The sequence below is a fragment of the Seriola lalandi genome, unplaced genomic scaffold, assembly GCF_002814215.2.
Source record: "Seriola lalandi dorsalis isolate HSWRI2012SDOR001 ecotype SW California unplaced genomic scaffold, Sedor1 jcf7180002054505, whole genome shotgun sequence".
NCBI lineage: Eukaryota > Metazoa > Chordata > Actinopteri > Carangiformes > Carangidae > Seriola > Seriola lalandi.
The window spans coordinates 147,329-164,023 of record NW_019525058.1 but is presented as its reverse complement, the minus strand read 5'-3'; the positions used below and the strand labels follow the sequence as shown (position 1 = coordinate 164,023).

At 38.6% G+C, this 16,695-nt stretch overlaps 3 protein-coding genes across 3 annotated transcripts in view; 2 read left to right on the top strand and 1 right to left on the bottom strand.

The window, feature by feature from the left end:
• Positions 1–31: 31 nt before the first annotated feature.
• kdf1b (keratinocyte differentiation factor 1b) lies at positions 32–7,899 on the top strand. Its single transcript, XM_023413185.2, has 4 exons — positions 32–225; positions 1,123–2,066; positions 3,007–3,093; positions 5,621–7,899. Exons 2-4 carry the CDS (start codon positions 1,142–1,144, stop codon positions 5,707–5,709), a joined length of 1,101 nt encoding a protein of 366 aa, XP_023268953.1. The 5' UTR covers positions 32–225; positions 1,123–1,141; the 3' UTR covers positions 5,710–7,899.
• A 364-nt stretch (positions 7,900–8,263) lies between these two features.
• nr0b2b (nuclear receptor subfamily 0, group B, member 2b) lies at positions 8,264–9,449 on the bottom strand. Its single transcript, XM_023413184.2, has 2 exons — positions 8,682–9,449; positions 8,264–8,596 (listed from the first exon to the last, which is right to left on the bottom strand). The coding sequence occupies exons 1-2, from the start codon at positions 9,226–9,228 to the stop codon at positions 8,355–8,357; spliced, it is 789 nt and encodes a 262-aa protein (XP_023268952.1). The 5' UTR covers positions 9,229–9,449; the 3' UTR covers positions 8,264–8,354.
• Positions 9,450–12,774: 3,325 nt separating this feature from the next.
• Positions 12,775–16,695, top strand: part of LOC111660082 (uncharacterized) — a 21,920-nt gene continuing 17,999 nt past the window's right edge. Inside the window, exons 1-9 of the mRNA XM_023413216.2 lie at positions 12,775–12,904; positions 13,418–13,579; positions 14,608–14,745; positions 14,820–14,971; positions 15,121–15,224; positions 15,350–15,560; positions 15,877–15,978; positions 16,078–16,221; positions 16,556–16,691. Of these exons, the coding sequence (XP_023268984.2) occupies positions 12,775–12,904; positions 13,418–13,579; positions 14,608–14,745; positions 14,820–14,971; positions 15,121–15,224; positions 15,350–15,560; positions 15,877–15,978; positions 16,078–16,221; positions 16,556–16,691 (1,279 nt within the window). The remainder of the gene's footprint in view (positions 12,905–13,417; positions 13,580–14,607; positions 14,746–14,819; positions 14,972–15,120; positions 15,225–15,349; positions 15,561–15,876; positions 15,979–16,077; positions 16,222–16,555; positions 16,692–16,695) is intronic.

Genomic DNA, 16,695 nt, shown 5'->3' with positions numbered 1-16,695 from the left:
AAGTCACAACCGGAAGTCCAACCTAGTTGTCGCTACCTGGTGTGCTTCCTCCACCTTGACGCTCAGGTACGCGGATTTGGTCGAAAACTTTAGTGAACCTGGAGTTTTAATAGCGGACTTGATATATGGGACGCTCGAAAATGTATTAAAAACAGAAATGTTTAATGTAAGGCGGAGAAGACAACATTAATTCGGGAGTCAGTTGGTGGACGCACCGTGTGTACTGTGAGTAATGTTTACTGAGATATTCGTTAGTCCTCTAATGGAGGAAAAGACCAGCAATGACAGGTCGCCATGAAAGTGAAAATCATTTTTATACACGAAAGGGAATTTCCAACGGTCGGTCAAGCGTCGACGTGTAAATCCGTGTTACTGGTAAAATGTGGGGGAAAAAAAAATTGTAAAATAATATTTTAACTTGATTTGTTTGTTTATTAGCTAACTACACTGTGTGACTACTGTAAACAGTCCTCGCAAACCGTCCGTCATGACACGGAGAATATCTCGAAATTTAAAACTCGTCGTGTTTTCAGTGGATTAATACGCCGATAAAATGCTATCGAAATTAGTTTAAGATTTGATTAACAGTTGATCAGTCATTCTCTTCAATTCCTCCACCTCGCAACCAACAATAACTCTTTCTTACTTTAATAAAAACTTACGGTTTTACACAAGTTTGCTGTGTTTGTGGCCAAAAATCACAATTTTTCAAAGAGTTCTAGCTTAGCTAATTGACTGCTTGCTTTTTTTTATTTTTAGATAAAGTTGGCTGTGCCTTGAGTGTAAACACAGGATATGGTTCTTGTAGCAATCACTGCATTTTACAATGACTCACTTCAAGTTCAATCTTAGAAATCCCCGTGACACTATGCCATGAATTTGATAATAGTTAATTGTCTTTAACGGTGTGTTTACACATCCTCAATAGAACCAGTCGGGCTACTTTACCTGCCACCTGGGGATAGTAGTTTCACATTGGTTTTGAAGGGAGATGCCCTCAGGTGGCTACAAGTGATTTTAGATTTTGTCTAACAGATTGGGACGATAACAATCTTCGATGACAGTTGTTTCGTGATGCCATTTCAACGCACCTGAACTATAATTTTTCTCTTGCTTGTGCAGACCTTGGAGCCAGTCAGTCATGTCTGCCGGCAGCACTGGCAGCCTGAGACACAGCTCGGGGCCTGGGAGCTACAGGCATGGACTGAGCCGGAGCAGCAGCCAGAGGTCGTCGTATGAGGAGCGCTGTGTGGACCCAGTGGAGTACAGGCTACCAGAGCCAAAGACCGTCCACAAAGCCCAGCTGAAAGATGCAAACGGGAAGGAATCGGAGACCATTGGCTTCATTCCTGGTTCAGCCGACCCTCCCTCTGCAGCACAAACCTGCAACCCCTGCACTTCTCCAAGGAGCTGTAGGACCTTTATGTGCAGCGTGCTGACCTGCGGCCTGTACCGGGTCTGCCGGCGTTCCATTCTTGCTCCATGCCTGGCGCCAAACGAGAGCTCCCCAGATAAACCTGAGGAGGTGAGCCTCCACAGTGTGAAACCAGGAGACAACAAAGAGGAGGATAGCACAGACTGGCTAGGGGATGTCCGCATCGCTGGAGTCAGAGTGGACAGTCCAAGGGAGTACTTAGATGTCGAAACTAACTGCACACCATATGTTCCTCCAGCTGGTGGTCAAACACTGCCCAGCAATCACTCCCTGCATGAGTCTATGAGGTTTTATGACTGGGAGGACGGCGAGGAGGATGTGGACTCTCTGATTACTAAGAAGCTGATGGAGCTCTACTCCGAATATCAGATTGAAGAGTTGGCCAGGTGCACCTCTGACTCTGTGTTTCTGAAGAAGAGCAAGGCCATCAATCAGCTCATCAATTCGCTGGCAGAGGAGCACAAAATGGACGAGCAGGAAGCCGAGTGTCGGCTGGTGCGCGGCATCATCCGCATCAGCACCCGGAAGAGCACGAAGAGGAGGCCGCCCGTCTCCAGGATCGAGAGGACGCTGTCGGACAGCGGGAATGAGACAATGAGGGAGAGCGATTCCTTCTCATTCAGCAACAATAGTGAGTCGGTGTTTCCCCCGTCAGCAAATTCTGAGACCCTCTGCTGAAATTTCACATGGTTCATTTATATTCACAATGAAACATAACAACCACAAACTTGCCCTTTAAACACTGTGCACAGTTGACTGAAGCTAGTGTAAAGCGACACACACCCACAAACACACACACACATGCATGCACATGCACAGTGGCAGCGTTTAGCAGACCAACGTAGTATTGGTTGTTTGTGGCCAATTCACTCGGGAGAGGCGCATACAGCAACGAGATAAACCTACTGTACCTGTCTCTCTTGTCATTTTATTTATCTCTAATAACTTGAGAATTAATCAAGCAAAATGGTTTGTTTTGTTTGCATAAATGTTGTGCAAACGCAGTCACCACTTCGGAGTCACTCGGACATTAACGAGATGCTGAGCCCTTTGCTTAAAGATTTTATATTTATTTTCTAAAAAATGGTGCCATTACACATTTTTATTTTTCCTGCACAAACAAATCAAAATGGTTTTATTGATATCTTCATCATATGGAGGTACAGACTTAGACTGAACTGGTGTAACTTTGTCCTGTGCACTTGAATTATTAATCTAATTATATTGTATGTTCAGATAAGTCTGAAAGACTTGCTCATTATATTATCATATTATCTATTTGTGTTCAATCTAAAGAGTGTAAGTAATATTTTGTTCTTTGACATTTACTACTACAGCTCCAGGGCCTCCAGAGCCATTCAAGTGTCAAATGCTCTCAGGAGATTAACACACACATGAATAACCCTGTCTATAATGATTCTCAGGTCGTTTTAAGCTCTTCCTCCATCGATGTGCACACAGCGGCACCATTACTGTGTGGAAACATTGTACACAGCGACCAGTGTTGTCTCTGTAGATTTGCTGTTCAGCCATTGAGTAACCATCACTCTTGTTTTCCCCGTTTCCTCCAGATGACTCCAAATCAAATCCAAACATCCAGATATCAGAGCTGACCTCCTCTGACAAGTGCGCCAGGGAGATGTGGAAAAACAATGGAAGTAAGAAATCAGTCTTTATTATGTTGTTACACACACAGTTTACAGAACATATGCTCTTGTTCTTAATGAAAATTACATGGGGAGTTTTATCTAAAATATTGTGTCAGTCTCAATCGTTTGGTCATTGACTTTGAACGAGAAGTGAGAAGCGTATTTTTGCATAACAAGATTTATTTGGGGAAATCCATCATGCATGTATTTGCCAATATAGTAATACCAGGCTTTGTTTTCATCAAACAAAGCCTAACACTGGTTTGACTTCCTGATAAGTTTAACATCAACTTTTACTTCTGATTAGACAAAGAGTTTGAATTTTGTTTCTCTAAATGTTGCAGTAAAATCAACTTATAAGATTTTTTTTTTTTTTTTTTTTTTATTTAATGCTTTTAGTGAGAACAGATAATATGTAAGTAGATTTATTTAATTTAATCATTTCAGTTAAAGTTTCTGTAAACTCTGACCGCCAAATGACAAAACAAACAAAAATACATCTAAAAAACAGCGTTATAGACATGAATTTCTTCCACAATACTGATCGAGAGCAAGATAGACTTCATCATATTTCAGATATGACAGACATGTTTTTTCCCTGTTAAAAAAAAATCCATCTTGTGCACATTGTTTGAATAAAAAATCCCCACCTGTATTTTTTATTGCCTTCCATCAGAGCACACCTGTACAGTCATCGTTCCCTCAGGGTGCTGACGGCGGTTTCAAAGCCTTCTCACTACCAGGCATAGTCTTTAAAAATGAGCTGGATTCTTTAAATGTTAATTTTGTTGAACTAAAAGTTAAGATAAGAGAGAAAATATAACGCTTTATTAATGCTGAAGGGAAACTGAGTGGAGTGCTCCAGCAGCTTAAATTCAAGATAAACAGATACCAATAGAAATAAGAAAATAAGATAAAGTATAATGTAAATAAATGTTACAATAATAATAAAATAAATAGAAAATGAAAATAGAAATGTGGGTTGGATTGTTGGTTGCAGTGTCGCTCTGTACGGTGTTTAGCCAGTGTAGTGTTACAGTATTTAGTACTTGTTGTGTTGTGCAAGACAGCATGAAGTTTTCAGATTTGATTGTATTGATTCTAAAAAATACTAGAATCAGACTAGAAAATCCGCTTTGAGTGGTTGATAAGACTAGAAAAGTGTGCTACATGTGTATACAAGTGCAGTCCATTTAACATTTACCAAATATGTGTTTTTAATTGTAGCGTGTAAACTCCTCTCACCCAAGTTTTTATATAAGACCTTTATTTCCTGGAGTAAATAATAATTGACCGTCTTCCCTTTTAAACTGCTGTGTGATAAACGTTTAGTGGGTCAACCATCTCTAGTACAGGAAACAACCCTAACACCAGACGGCTGTGACGATCAACTGATAAACATTTATATGTGGACTGACTTCCGAGCAAATGAAACTAGAAGTGCTGTTAAAATTTACCTGGAACCTATTCCCAGGGCTGCGCCAATAACAGACTGAAATGTAAATATTGTTTTTTATCAGTGAAATGATTCGTGCAGGCTGCACATGCTGCTGTTTTGACTGGACACTGTAGTGCCTGGGTCAACTAGTCTACACTCAAAACTGGGAATGAGAAAAACAATAATGGGCCTGATGTAAGAACATTTAAATTTTCTCATCCAAAAGCTCTCCTGCTTTTTCCTGTGAGTTATACTTGATTCACCAAACTCTGTTAGCTGCTCAAAATTTTCATCAGTGGCATTTTTTTGCAACTTGCTGAATGTTCACCTGCTTTCTTTGCCGTGACCAAAATAAAGAGGGAATAGTGTGACAGGAAGTTAGATGTTAAAGCAAAGCAGTGCATGATGGAAATTAAATTCCCAAAACATTGTCAAATATTTCTCGCATTAAGTTTATCTTAGTTAAACATATATTTTGTTGATTTCTGTATCATATTTGTATCATATATTCAAGGTGCTGTGGATTAAGGGGAATGTTCCACGTAAAGTTTGGACAAGTGTACCCTCTTGAAGTCTGTAGAACGCACACTTGAGCCCTCATTGACCTTTTGTACATCCATATTTACTTGCTTCTTCTTCCCTGCCTTTGTCGACGCATCGCTTCTTTTCCTTTTCCATTTTTATTTATTATTTATTTATCCAGTGTAGATCAGGAAAAGTGTATCCTGTGTCCTTACGTGCACAAGAAAAATAATAACGTCGCTCCTAAGTGACACTAGCGCTCAAAACCTCCACAGGACAAACAAGTGAGAAAGAAAGAGAGACGCAGATTCTCTCCATCTGCATGTGACTCATGGGAGAATGTATTAAAAGCAAATCTGTTCATATGAGTGTTTCTTCCATGAGGTCCAGTATTGTGTATCTGATTAGAACAGATATTGGTCCAGTTCACAAACAATGAATTCAGAATACATTTTTAGAAAGGTGACTGTGCATTGGTGTGGTAAATGAATAATGAAATAATTTCTCCTTGCAGTTTCAACTGTCAATCTGGATGTTTCTAAACTACTGCTAATGTTTGTTTGTTTTTTTTTATAGGTCATACTTCTAGTTCTCCGACAGCCTACTCTCACGCAGAGACTAACTCTTCAGGTGTGTCACTGACTCGCTCCTCAGTGAGAACATGATTTCCTGCTCCACGCCGGCTGTCGATGCTTGAAGTATTTGTTGTGCGGTGTCGTCAAGGTCACGTCCGAGACGCTGAAACGGGACACTACACTTGCACAGGAGTCTCTGGCTGAGCCAAGCTCTTCGCTGTGGAAAAGGGGAAAATGTGAAAATTCACATTGTCTGAAGGACGTCGGTGAACTCAGGGCTCTGTGTGTAGATATTTATGGTTGATGAATGTTATGTGTATATTTGAAGGATTGCTTGATCGAGAGCTTGTCCTGCAGGCAGATATCACCAGCTCTAAAATATTTTTATCACGATTAACCGTCCCCTCGTCCTTGAAGGAGTTTCATGAAACCTGATTCTCTCTTTGCTGGTCAGATTATTGTGCAAAGAACATTTAAAATTAGTTCTGTAAAAATAATTTTCTTGTAAAGTAATGATAATTTTCTCAATATCATCATAGATTTGATTATAAACAGTTGTGTGAGTTGTTATGTAACGCATATTTACAGATAATAATACTTGATTAATGATCAGAAATTATGATAATAATTTCACATTTTATAAACTGATAGGAGAACAATAGCATTGCTCAAAAAGGTTTCAGTAATGTTAAGGGGATGAAGTAAGAATATTTGGCAGGAAAAAAAAATGCAGTTTTATTTTTCAAAATAGTGTAAATATGCTTTTAGTTAGAGTTTTGTATGTGTGCCTGGTAGCATGCTAGAAATAAGAATGGGTTTTTATTTTAAAATGTGACAAAACTAAATTTCCAAACCCATCTTCGAACTCTCAACCTGTAAAGTTTCAGGGCTGCATCTTGCACGGTTGTGACACTGTCGTACTGACGAGAATACGCTTATTTGCTTAATTGCTGTGACTTAGATGAAAACATTGATACCACTCTCACGACTGTATGCTGAAAATGACAGCCATACTCAGCCAGTTAGCTTAGCTTAGCATTAAGACTGGAAACAGATGGAAATCGCTCGCCCAGATAGATCCAAAGGTAACAAAATCTGCCTAGCAACACCTCTTAAACTCACTAATTATTAAACAATTTATGCTTTTACGGGTGGTTATCTACTGGACTTTTTACTATATTTTTGTACTTAATAAACTAGTGACATACAACATTTTAATTAGATAGCGGCAGAGGTGCTGAAAGGTGTTTTTGTTACCTCTGGACAGCTTTTTCCTGTGGTTTCCAAGTCTTTATGCTAAGCTAAGCTAACCGAATACTGCTGGTAGCCTCATATTTATGAGTGGTATCCTCTCGGGAAGAAAAAATGTATTTCCCAAAATGAAAAATCTTTCTTTTTTCTTATGCTGAAGAAAGACCTACGGAAAAAGCTATTGGGTGGATTTTGAATTTTTTTTTAATGTCAATTTCATTTCTATTGTGACTTTTATGTAGAGTATGATTTCACTTTTTAAAGCAGATTAATTGTCCGTGTCATAACATGAGGTTCATGTGAAGCAGACAGATCTTAAGGTTTGAAAGTCAACCAGTTTGTCTGCTGCATTGTGGGTAATGTTTTTTGGTCATCTACTCTTCCGTCTGTAACTCGACTCCCACACTGAAAGATTGTTGTGAAAGCTGTTGTGAACTGCAGCTGCGCTTCAGGTTGTATCACGTACTGTAACCTGTTAGCGACGTTATCCCGGGCTGCCTCGTGAAGCGAACGTCCGTTTTCATTCCCACATGTTTGCTCCTGGGTGCAGATGGGAATTTGGCCAGATGACTCAAGTGGAATTTTTTTCAGCACTGTGGCCTTCTTATCAGCATTAGTTTACGGTTACTGTTGGTCATGGACCTTACTGTAGTGGCTTCAGTTAATACACATGGGTAGCTTATATACATATTCTAAACATATTTCCAGATTACACACTTTTCTCCTTTAGTGCTCTGTTTTAATTCTGAGTATAAAGAATAAACTGCTCTCTCGTCTTGAGGTAAAATGGTCCCAGATGCTTTAAATAACTAATTTTTAGTGAGTCAGGAATTTGGCTGCAGCAGCAGTGTCGTTATAATGAAATGGTGTGAAACTGGTTGTTCTGGTTCGGACCAAGAAGCAGCTCTTTAGAAATGACTAATTAGAAATTATGTATGTGTCTGTGTCATATAAACGTCTATAACTGTAACTATTCTACAATGCTTCTTATTTCACTAAACTTGGTGAAATAAAACCGTTTTCTGTTCATCCACGTTACACCATACTTTGTCATGTTTTCTCAAAAACAATGTAAATGCTTGGGGTCTTCGCCAGAAAAGGAACTTTATATTTTCAGCAAAGATGTGTTGGCAGGTTCCTCTGCATCACACAGCAACACATCTTTTAACAGATGTCTCATCATAAAACAAAGTAAAGGAAGTGAAACAAAAAGAGGAGTTGCCTGCTTGATGTTTGCCACATATGGCCACATGAGGGAGTCAAAGTTTGCAATATGTTTCAGGTCAGACCAACTGAACTGCTTTCTCAGTTCCCCCTTCATAAGCACACTCATTTCTTCTCAAGTGTCTTTGATTCATATCTGAAGTGATACATCATTAAAATCACAGCTCAACAAGGTATTCAAAGGTTTATTTCATGCACTTCACTGTATAAAATAACAACAATACAACACTCAACTTATAAAAAGTCTATTCTCTTTTATCTTATGGGACAAATAACATCTCTGATAATAAATGTAACATGTTTGCGTTGCCAATAACCGGCTTGAAGAAGAGCTCCGTGACCAGGCTGTGGCTGACGGCCTGAATGGCAGAGGCTGCTATGAGGATGTGCCTGAAGCGACTGGCGTCCCCCGGGTGCAGGAGGAGGACGGCTTCTCTGAGAGCTCCCTGAGCTTCCCATTGGAGGCCCTCAATGAACAACATGGCGCTCAATCCTTGAACAGCTGAAGTGAGAGAAGAGAAGTTTCTGTTTGAGCTCGGCTGTAACAAAGTAATTATCATGGCTATTGAAACAAGATGATGTTTTACCTGGATTGAACAACATAGCTCCCTTCAGGTAAGCATATTCCCTCGGGCTGAGATCCAGTTCCCACAGCTGATGCAAGCAAGTTCTCAGTCTGTGGACGCCGGCAAGAGTTGGTTGGTCAGCCTCCTTTTCAGAAAGTCCCGGTCTGAGCAAAATCTGTCTGAGGATACTTGAATTTGGTACGTCAGTCACTTCGAACTCTATTCTTTCCTGTGCAAGCCCCAGCACAAATAAAGGCACCCAGCAGTGTCTTAACAGTGATGACTGATCTCCCAGTGGAAGCTGACTGAAGGAGGGTAAACTTCTCATGAAGCAGACGGTTTTCACCAGCACACCGGAGGCAACTTGGCAGGTGGCCTTTGGGTCCTTCAGGCAAACTGCCCTCCTCTGCTCACAGTGGCAGTTGTGTGCTACGGAGTTAGAGTTCAGTTTGTTGCTGAGGTAGTCGCTGTCCCTCCAGCTCAAGATGTTATAAAGGATCGTGTGAGGATGCTGATCCTGGTAACCAGAGCAAGTTCTGCTTGTAATTTTCTCTTCAAGAGAAAACATAGTGAAGAAGGACGTATCCTTAAAAAAAAATTTAAAAAGTGGGTCAGTGAGCTCCAGAAAGCATCAGCAGCCTTGCTCGGTCCCTATTTATCCAGGATGTCAAATGCTGAGCCTTGACCCTCCTTTTTAAGCCCCTTCAATGAGAGAGAAAAAAACAGTGACCATGGACTTCCCGTGGATCTAGGTTCCTTCCACGTGGAGGCGATAAGACTAGTTAAACTCAGCAGCTGTGCAGCGAAAGGAAATACTGAAGCTGGCAGGGGTGAATGACATTTATCATGTTTACCTCAGTCATTAACTCAGCCTGTACCAGTCTACCAAGGACTGACAGGGTCAACGCACAGGCTGCCACCTGACCTGTGCCCCAGTTACACCTTTATGCTGCATGAAAAAAACAATGATTTCTTTAACAGGTTATGATTATTACGACTGACACCAGTTTAAAACATAACTTGATCTGTAGGTCAAAGTCTGTCTCTATCAGGTTTAAATAACCGTCATGATACATCTTTATCATATAAAAATGCAGGCAAGACACAGTTTTGGGAACAGTTGCAGCAAATGTGTAAAATTATAGAAAAAAACCCATTCTACAAAATAACTGAAAACCCTAACACAGTAAATTAAGTGTTTGAAGGGGCCACCACCATATTTTATGACATTGCTGCAAATTTTGAAAAGCTGCAAATGCAATGTAAAGATTTAAGGCACCTTGTACATGGAAATCCAACATTTCTTTCAGTTGTAATGTTGTGAATGGCAGTGGTGGAATTAATTTTCTGAGGTATTGTACTTAAGTACAGTATGAAGTACTTGTTACCCCTAACCCTAACTATTTACTTTAAAATTTCTATATTCTACTTTATAGCCTACATTTCAGAGGGAAATGTAGGCCTACTTTTTACTCCCATTATTCGACAGGTATAGATACTAGTGGCCTACTTTACAAATAAAGATTTTACATACAAAATATATTGAATGCAAGGTAATATGATACATTATTTATGAAAACAACAGCCTTTTATTTTGTGTGCCATTAAAATGCTGTTGTTAATGCATGAATATTAGTCTAACAAATGTACTTTAATTTTTTTTTTAATTGAACAGACTATTTCAGTGCTATTACTACTACTTTTACTGAAGAAGCTGAATAGCGTACTTCTCCCGCCACTGGTAGATGGCTTTAGGGACTCATCGTTCATACAGATACTAATGGGTTTTAAGCAGAGAATTGACTGGGGAGCGTTGCCTGTCAGCATGGAGGGTTGGGCCGAGTCAAGAGGCTTGAAACGGGGGCAAGAGAGCTGAGCAGAGCCGGGCAGGAGTATGTAAGGAGAGTGCAGAGAGTTTGGGAGAGCTAAACAGATGCAGTGTGGTTTTCAGGCGGAGCAGGAAAGGTTCGGCCGGTGGAGGTCTGCAGGCAGCGGGAGAGAAAAATTAACGAAACAGTCAAAGAGATTAGAAAAGCTGGAGACTCTAAACTCTAGCGTCGTAGTGGAGTTGTGAAGCCGCGTACCGAAAGCTAGAGATGATTTACCTGTGTGCCCGATCGAGATCAGAGCACACACAGACACAAGCGGCAACCTCCGTAGCTGATAAATGGAGCCAACACGGAAGTCGCTAAACCTGCAGTTCCTCTAATGACCACAAGAGTCTGGCTCCTAAAAAGCGAGTCATAGATTCCCATGTTAAAACGTAGTACAAAAAACAATTTTGTTTTCTACAGCTAATTTCCCCGTCATGACAACTGAATGATGGGTGAATTTTTATATCATTCACCTGTTTAAATGTTTTATTAATTTTATTTTATTAGTTTAAAGTTATGTATTTGAGTGACAGGTGGGTATCCTAACTGCCCATTAACTGACTGCGCACGCGCCGTCACTTCAGCTAATTCAAGTCACTGAACGTGACCGCTCGGCCGTGTTTGTGATGTCGGTGCCTGTTGGAAGATTTCACATGCAAGTATGGGACAAATAATACGGATACAGATCGTGGGTAAAGCTGTGCTCCTGTATTTTGTGGAATTCTTGTATTATTTTATGTTAGCATTACATAGCAGACCATAGCTAGCTAGCATAGCCCGACCATACTTGGCTTGTTAGCTTAGCCTGTTAACTAGCTAGTTAGCCAACAAATGAATTAGCCTTGGTTTGGCCTTTGAGCAAGATGCCCAGCTGTGATAAAAATATTATTAATACTATTTCCTATGTGTATATGTATGTGTGAGTGAGTGACAACTTAAATGATGGTCAAGATTAGATAATTGTTGACTAATTTCATGATTTGGCCTATATTTTTCAGTCTCCTGTTTTTGTAATGTCATCGCCAGATATGAAGAACAAAAAGAAGTGTGTAACTGAAGAATATGTAGGTCTTCTATTTGAGCGAACTCATCTTGAACAGTATGTTACTCACATGAGAGTTTCTTGCATTAAACTCTGACACTTAGGTAAATTATCTGTTTTCTATTTTAGTTAAGAATATTTAGTACTGTGATCTTTTAGCCAGTAGTAATTTTCATTAAGATAAAACTATTACACGATGTTGACAGTCATATCTATTGGTATGTTGTCACAGGCTATTTATGTAACCCTCAGGTACATGAATTTAACACACAAAGTTAATTACAGATGGCACTGAAACAGAGGGAAGGTGGCTGGGCCTCAGCCCTGTGTTGTTTGTATCTATTCAATGTAAAAGGCTTTTTCAGCATATTGGTTGTGTTGATGATTGATCTACTGTAATTATAATTTTACATACCTCCATGAGTGTACATTTGATCCGTTTTTTACATCAGCTGCAGGTTTGCTTTACAATAAACTATGTCTTCAGTCAACTTATTTCAGGCCTCTAACACAGATCATAAAGTATTCAGATAAATTGTCCACTGAGGTTTTGTTTTTCGCTCAGGTTTATGGCCAGTATTGCAAGATATTATGAAGATATTAATATAAGTGAAAATAAGTTAATATTTTGTAATTAGAGTTTTTAAAAATGTATCACCTATGCCTCAATCATTTTGAGATCCAGAGAAGGTTTAAAAATGATCAGTCACACTGAGGCAGCTGAATCTCTCTGCTTTGGCACATTTAAACAGAACCTGTATTAAACAGTGGTGAAGTTCATAAAATTCCAAATGACAGTGCAACAGAGACAATAGATAGATAGACGTTTAGACTTTTCACCTAGGGGAAATTCATTCAAGTAGTAATAAAATGGTTAATAATAAACAATAATAGTTCAATAGTCCAGGACATGAGCTACAAAACACTGAAATGATGTTCCTGCTGCTGTGCTGAGTGAAGCTGTGTGTAGCTCAGCCTTCTAGTTTCATTTTAAGTAAGTAAGCCACTCCCTTAATTCCCAATAAATGCTAGAAAGCGAAACCAAGACGGCATAACTGATCCACTTGATCATCAAACGCATCAAGGTAAGCTTGTGCAATTCAAACATATAAATACATATGATTAAACATCTAGAATAAATATCACTGAACATCTCTAGCTTCTTATAGTGTTTTGACATCTGTTTATTATGTTTTAGATGGATGTGATTTTCAACCTTCTTGAGAAGCACAGACTAGAGCCTTACTACAACAAGTTTCTACAGTTAGGTGTGAAGGATGAAAGAGATTTCATTGACAGTGTGACAGAGGAAGACTTAACCAACTTTGGTAAGATTATTAAACATAAATAAGATGGTTACAAATCTAAAATTGCGTTTGCTGTTTCCTCAAAAATATTTCACGTAATGATCTTATCTGAGTACATCAGACTACACTCATACTGAGAACAGCATTTGTGTAGCACATACTAAAACATACTTTACACAGTAATAAGTAGTGAGATAAGAGGGAATGGGTAAAACAACAAGTTTGTTTGAGTTTCTAAAAGATAATTGTGATTTCTTTTGAATTTGCCATTTCTCTAATGCTCATCCAAATGTTGCGTTTTAGAACAACCCTAAGATCCAACAATGTGCTTCACATGTTTGTATTATGAATTTATTTTATAATTAAATACATTTAAATATTTCTTCAACATTATTATTGATATTTTATGAACAGTCCAAATAAAAAACATCTTGAGTTAAGTTTCTACAGTATTAACCCGTTAGAGTTGAATGTAAGTGCTATTTGTTGTCATTTTTCAATCTGAAATTAAGCTAAATTTATATTTTCAAACAGGATTAAGTCAGGTGGAAAAGAATCGTTATTCCACGATGAAAAAAACCATTGGCAGATTTAGAGCCCCAGCACATTTGGCTGTGATGCCAGTGCAAAAGTCAGTAAAGTCATTCATTCTGCAGTACACATATCCAAAATGTCCAGAACCAAAACACATCACAGGTAAGAAAATCATATAATTTATACCCTCTTTTTGTTCATGAAGTTTATTTTTTACAGAGCTTAAACAGATCAGGGAAAAATGTTCACACTTGTTTCCTGTTGCTGCTGACTTCCCAGCAAGGACGTGCTTTCAGACACACCTAGTGCCATAACAGAAAGAAATTCAATGACGCAGGTTGGGTGGAGGATGGATTGTAGGTGATAAGGAAACGACAAACAAACAAAAACTAGAATGACCTGTTTGCAATTGTCTGCCTCCACCACTCAGACTAGTTCAGGTTACATCTCTGTTTATCCAGAGTGATATAAGATATGAATCATTTGTGTAAAATTTTGTCATAATTGCTGTGTGAAGTCATAAGTTATGGCTAAAAAGTGTTTTCTGAGGTCACTGTGACCTGTGGCCCCCAAAATCCAATCAGTTTGTCCTTGAGTGAAGATTTGTACAAAATTTGTAGAAATATCCTCAAGGCGTTACAGAGATATTATGTTGAAAAGGCGCAGAGGTCATAACGCCCTTCACCTTTGACCTTCTGGCACCAAATTCTAATCAGTTTGTCTTTGAGTCATGGTGAATGTTTTTTACCAAATTTAAAGAACAATTTAAGAACAATGGTAGGGTGAAGTAGGAGGAAGGTCAAACAATGACACAGCAGTAAATTTTCAGGCATTGTAATAACATACATTTAAAGCTGGGATTTGTTTCAAATACTCCTAGAAATATTTAAATATCCCTGTATTAAACCACTGAGTGTTTATATGGTTTTATATGGGTAAATTAATATTATGGTATTTATTCAGGGAGGTTCCCATTAAAATCTGATTCATCATCTAAAAAATTGCTTTATGTTTTGCTCAGTGAAGCAAAGTTTGAATAGATGTTCCCTTTAGTTATTGTCCGTCAACGTCTCTTTCGATACTACTGATAGAAAAACAGATGATCTTTGTTTAACAGCAATTCATGTGTAGATTATCAAAACACGAACACACCCTTGTATACATTTAATTTTGTTAATTTGAACATACAGATATGGATCCAGCACAAAACACAATCGAAGATCTGATGTTGAGGATTTGTCATTTTGAAAGTATTCCCTCATCCAAAGGCGTCTGTCTTTACACATTGGATGGAATGCCCCTGACAGACGATCCCTTCTTCAACACATGTAAGCTCATTCAATTTTAAAATAAATCTATAATGCAACAATATATTTTTAATTTGTTTTTGTTTTATCCACAGGGTCTTTACAAGACAGACACATTAAAAGTGGAGATGTAATCTATGCTATATTTACACCAAAGGAGAACTTGAATACAGCTCCTCCAAATTCCCAGCAACTGGGAAATGAAACCTTTGGAACGGATACAGTTCGGTGCCATGTCATGCTCAAGGTGAGTTTACTTTTTAAGCCTTTATTCAAAAGAACAAAAGAAAATCTTTACCATGTAATATTGGCTCTTCTACCTGTGGATGGTTTCTTCCATGGAGGGCATAATGGTGATGTTTAACTTTTCTCCCCTATATTTATTAACTCATACAGGGAGACTTCGAGGTTAAAGTAGACCTGAAAAAAGACACGATAGCTAATCTGAAGAAGAAGCTTGCAAATGAAAGTGGGATCCCAACACATGTTCTTCATTACAAGTAATTCAGAATTATTATGATGCAAGGATAGCAGGGGCTTTGATCAGATTATTAACAGTAACATCTGATTTTCTTTGTACACTATCAGTTCTGTTTGTTTATGTGCTCATCAACTTCATTTTCAGAGGAGAAACTGGAACTGGCAACACACTGGAAAATTGTGGAATCTCAGAGGGGTCCACAGTGCACTTCTCACTGTCCTCATTTTCTGAGGAGCTTCCAGACTCCACAGTGTTCTTCGAAGATGATGTTAAGCCCTCAGTGCAACAAACCCCCAAAGGAATCAGTGCCCTCTTGTCGTCACTGTATATCATTGTAAGAGTCATGTGTCATACTGTGGTACCTTGTTACAAGTACAATGACCTGTCTCTCTATATTTTTTTAATTATTTAACGCCTTACTCATTCATCTATTTTGCTTTGCCTATTCAAGAGACAGAGATAGAATTGATTTTGATCTTCTAACCCTCAGTAAGACAACAACAGGCAAAATGATTATATCTTAAAAATACTTTCTGCACAAAGAAATGTAAACGCTGTACTAACAAAAGCACTTCAATTATTAAATGGTGTGTATTACTAGTTACAGTTTTTAATTATATCTGAATATTCTTCTCATCTAGAAAGTTAGACCTCCAGTGGGTTCATTCAAGAAATTGATTGGCTACATACGGAAACTAACTGGATGTAACCCTCTGGCCCAAAGTTTGTATCAGTTATTTTGCAAGAACGAAATCATATCCAGGACTCAAAAGGTAAATCACACATACTTTTATTACCTATTTTTGGTTTCTCACGTGACCTTGAGTGAATCAGATTTCATTTTATCTCATAACTGTTTTCTTTTCCTGTAGATCGCAGTGGTTGAAGGCTTGTACACGCTCTTTAGAGAGCTTTTGCCAAAACTTGAAAAAGAACGGGGGGAAAAGATCATTGAGGACCTTGATGTCTTTGAGTATTCGACACACTGCTGGGCATACCTCATGTCAGAGGCAAAGGTATTTCCAAATTAATTTAGAGGGCAAATCTATATTCACGTGTGTTGGAGTAAATATCTTCATGTAACCAATCACAAACAAATGAGCCCTTAGTGTTCTGTTACAAATGGTTGCCTCCATAAGTCTGTTATTCTAAAATGTATGTTGTGTTATCGCATAATTTCAATATTGTTGTGAATTTTGTGTCAACTGTGTGTTAAGAAGTGGTATTTCTGAAAGTACCATGTAATTTTTACAATCAGGTACACACATACAGAAGTGTTATAGAGAAATGATAGACTTCCAGTACTGCTTAATGTCTCATGTAATGCATTGTATTTTTTTTTTTTTACAGGAAGAGACATCAGATCATGAGAACTACGCACCATGTTCTCTGATGTCTGAAGAAGGCAGCCATTTCTGCGAACCAGTCAAAGTTCCTGGAATACCAGGTGCCTTGGAAAGAGCAGTTGTGCTGCAGAAAATCAAAGGTAA

Coding starts and splice junctions, on each gene's coding strand:
- kdf1b (XM_023413185.2), top strand. CDS start 1,142: ATGTCTGCCGGCAGCACTGGCAGCCTGAGACACAGCTCGGGGCCTGGG. Junction 2,067..3,006: donor CTTCTCATTCAGCAACAATA/GTGAGTCGGTGT, acceptor CGTTTCCTCCAG/ATGACTCCAAATCAAATCCA. Junction 3,094..5,620: donor GATGTGGAAAAACAATGGAA/GTAAGAAATCAG, acceptor TTTTTTTTATAG/GTCATACTTCTAGTTCTCCG.
- nr0b2b (XM_023413184.2), bottom strand. CDS start 9,228: ATGTTTTCTCTTGAAGAGAAAATTACAAGCAGAACTTGCTCTGGTTAC. Junction 8,597..8,681: donor AGCTATGTTGTTCAATCCAG/GTAAAACATCAT, acceptor CTCTCACTTCAG/CTGTTCAAGGATTGAGCGCC.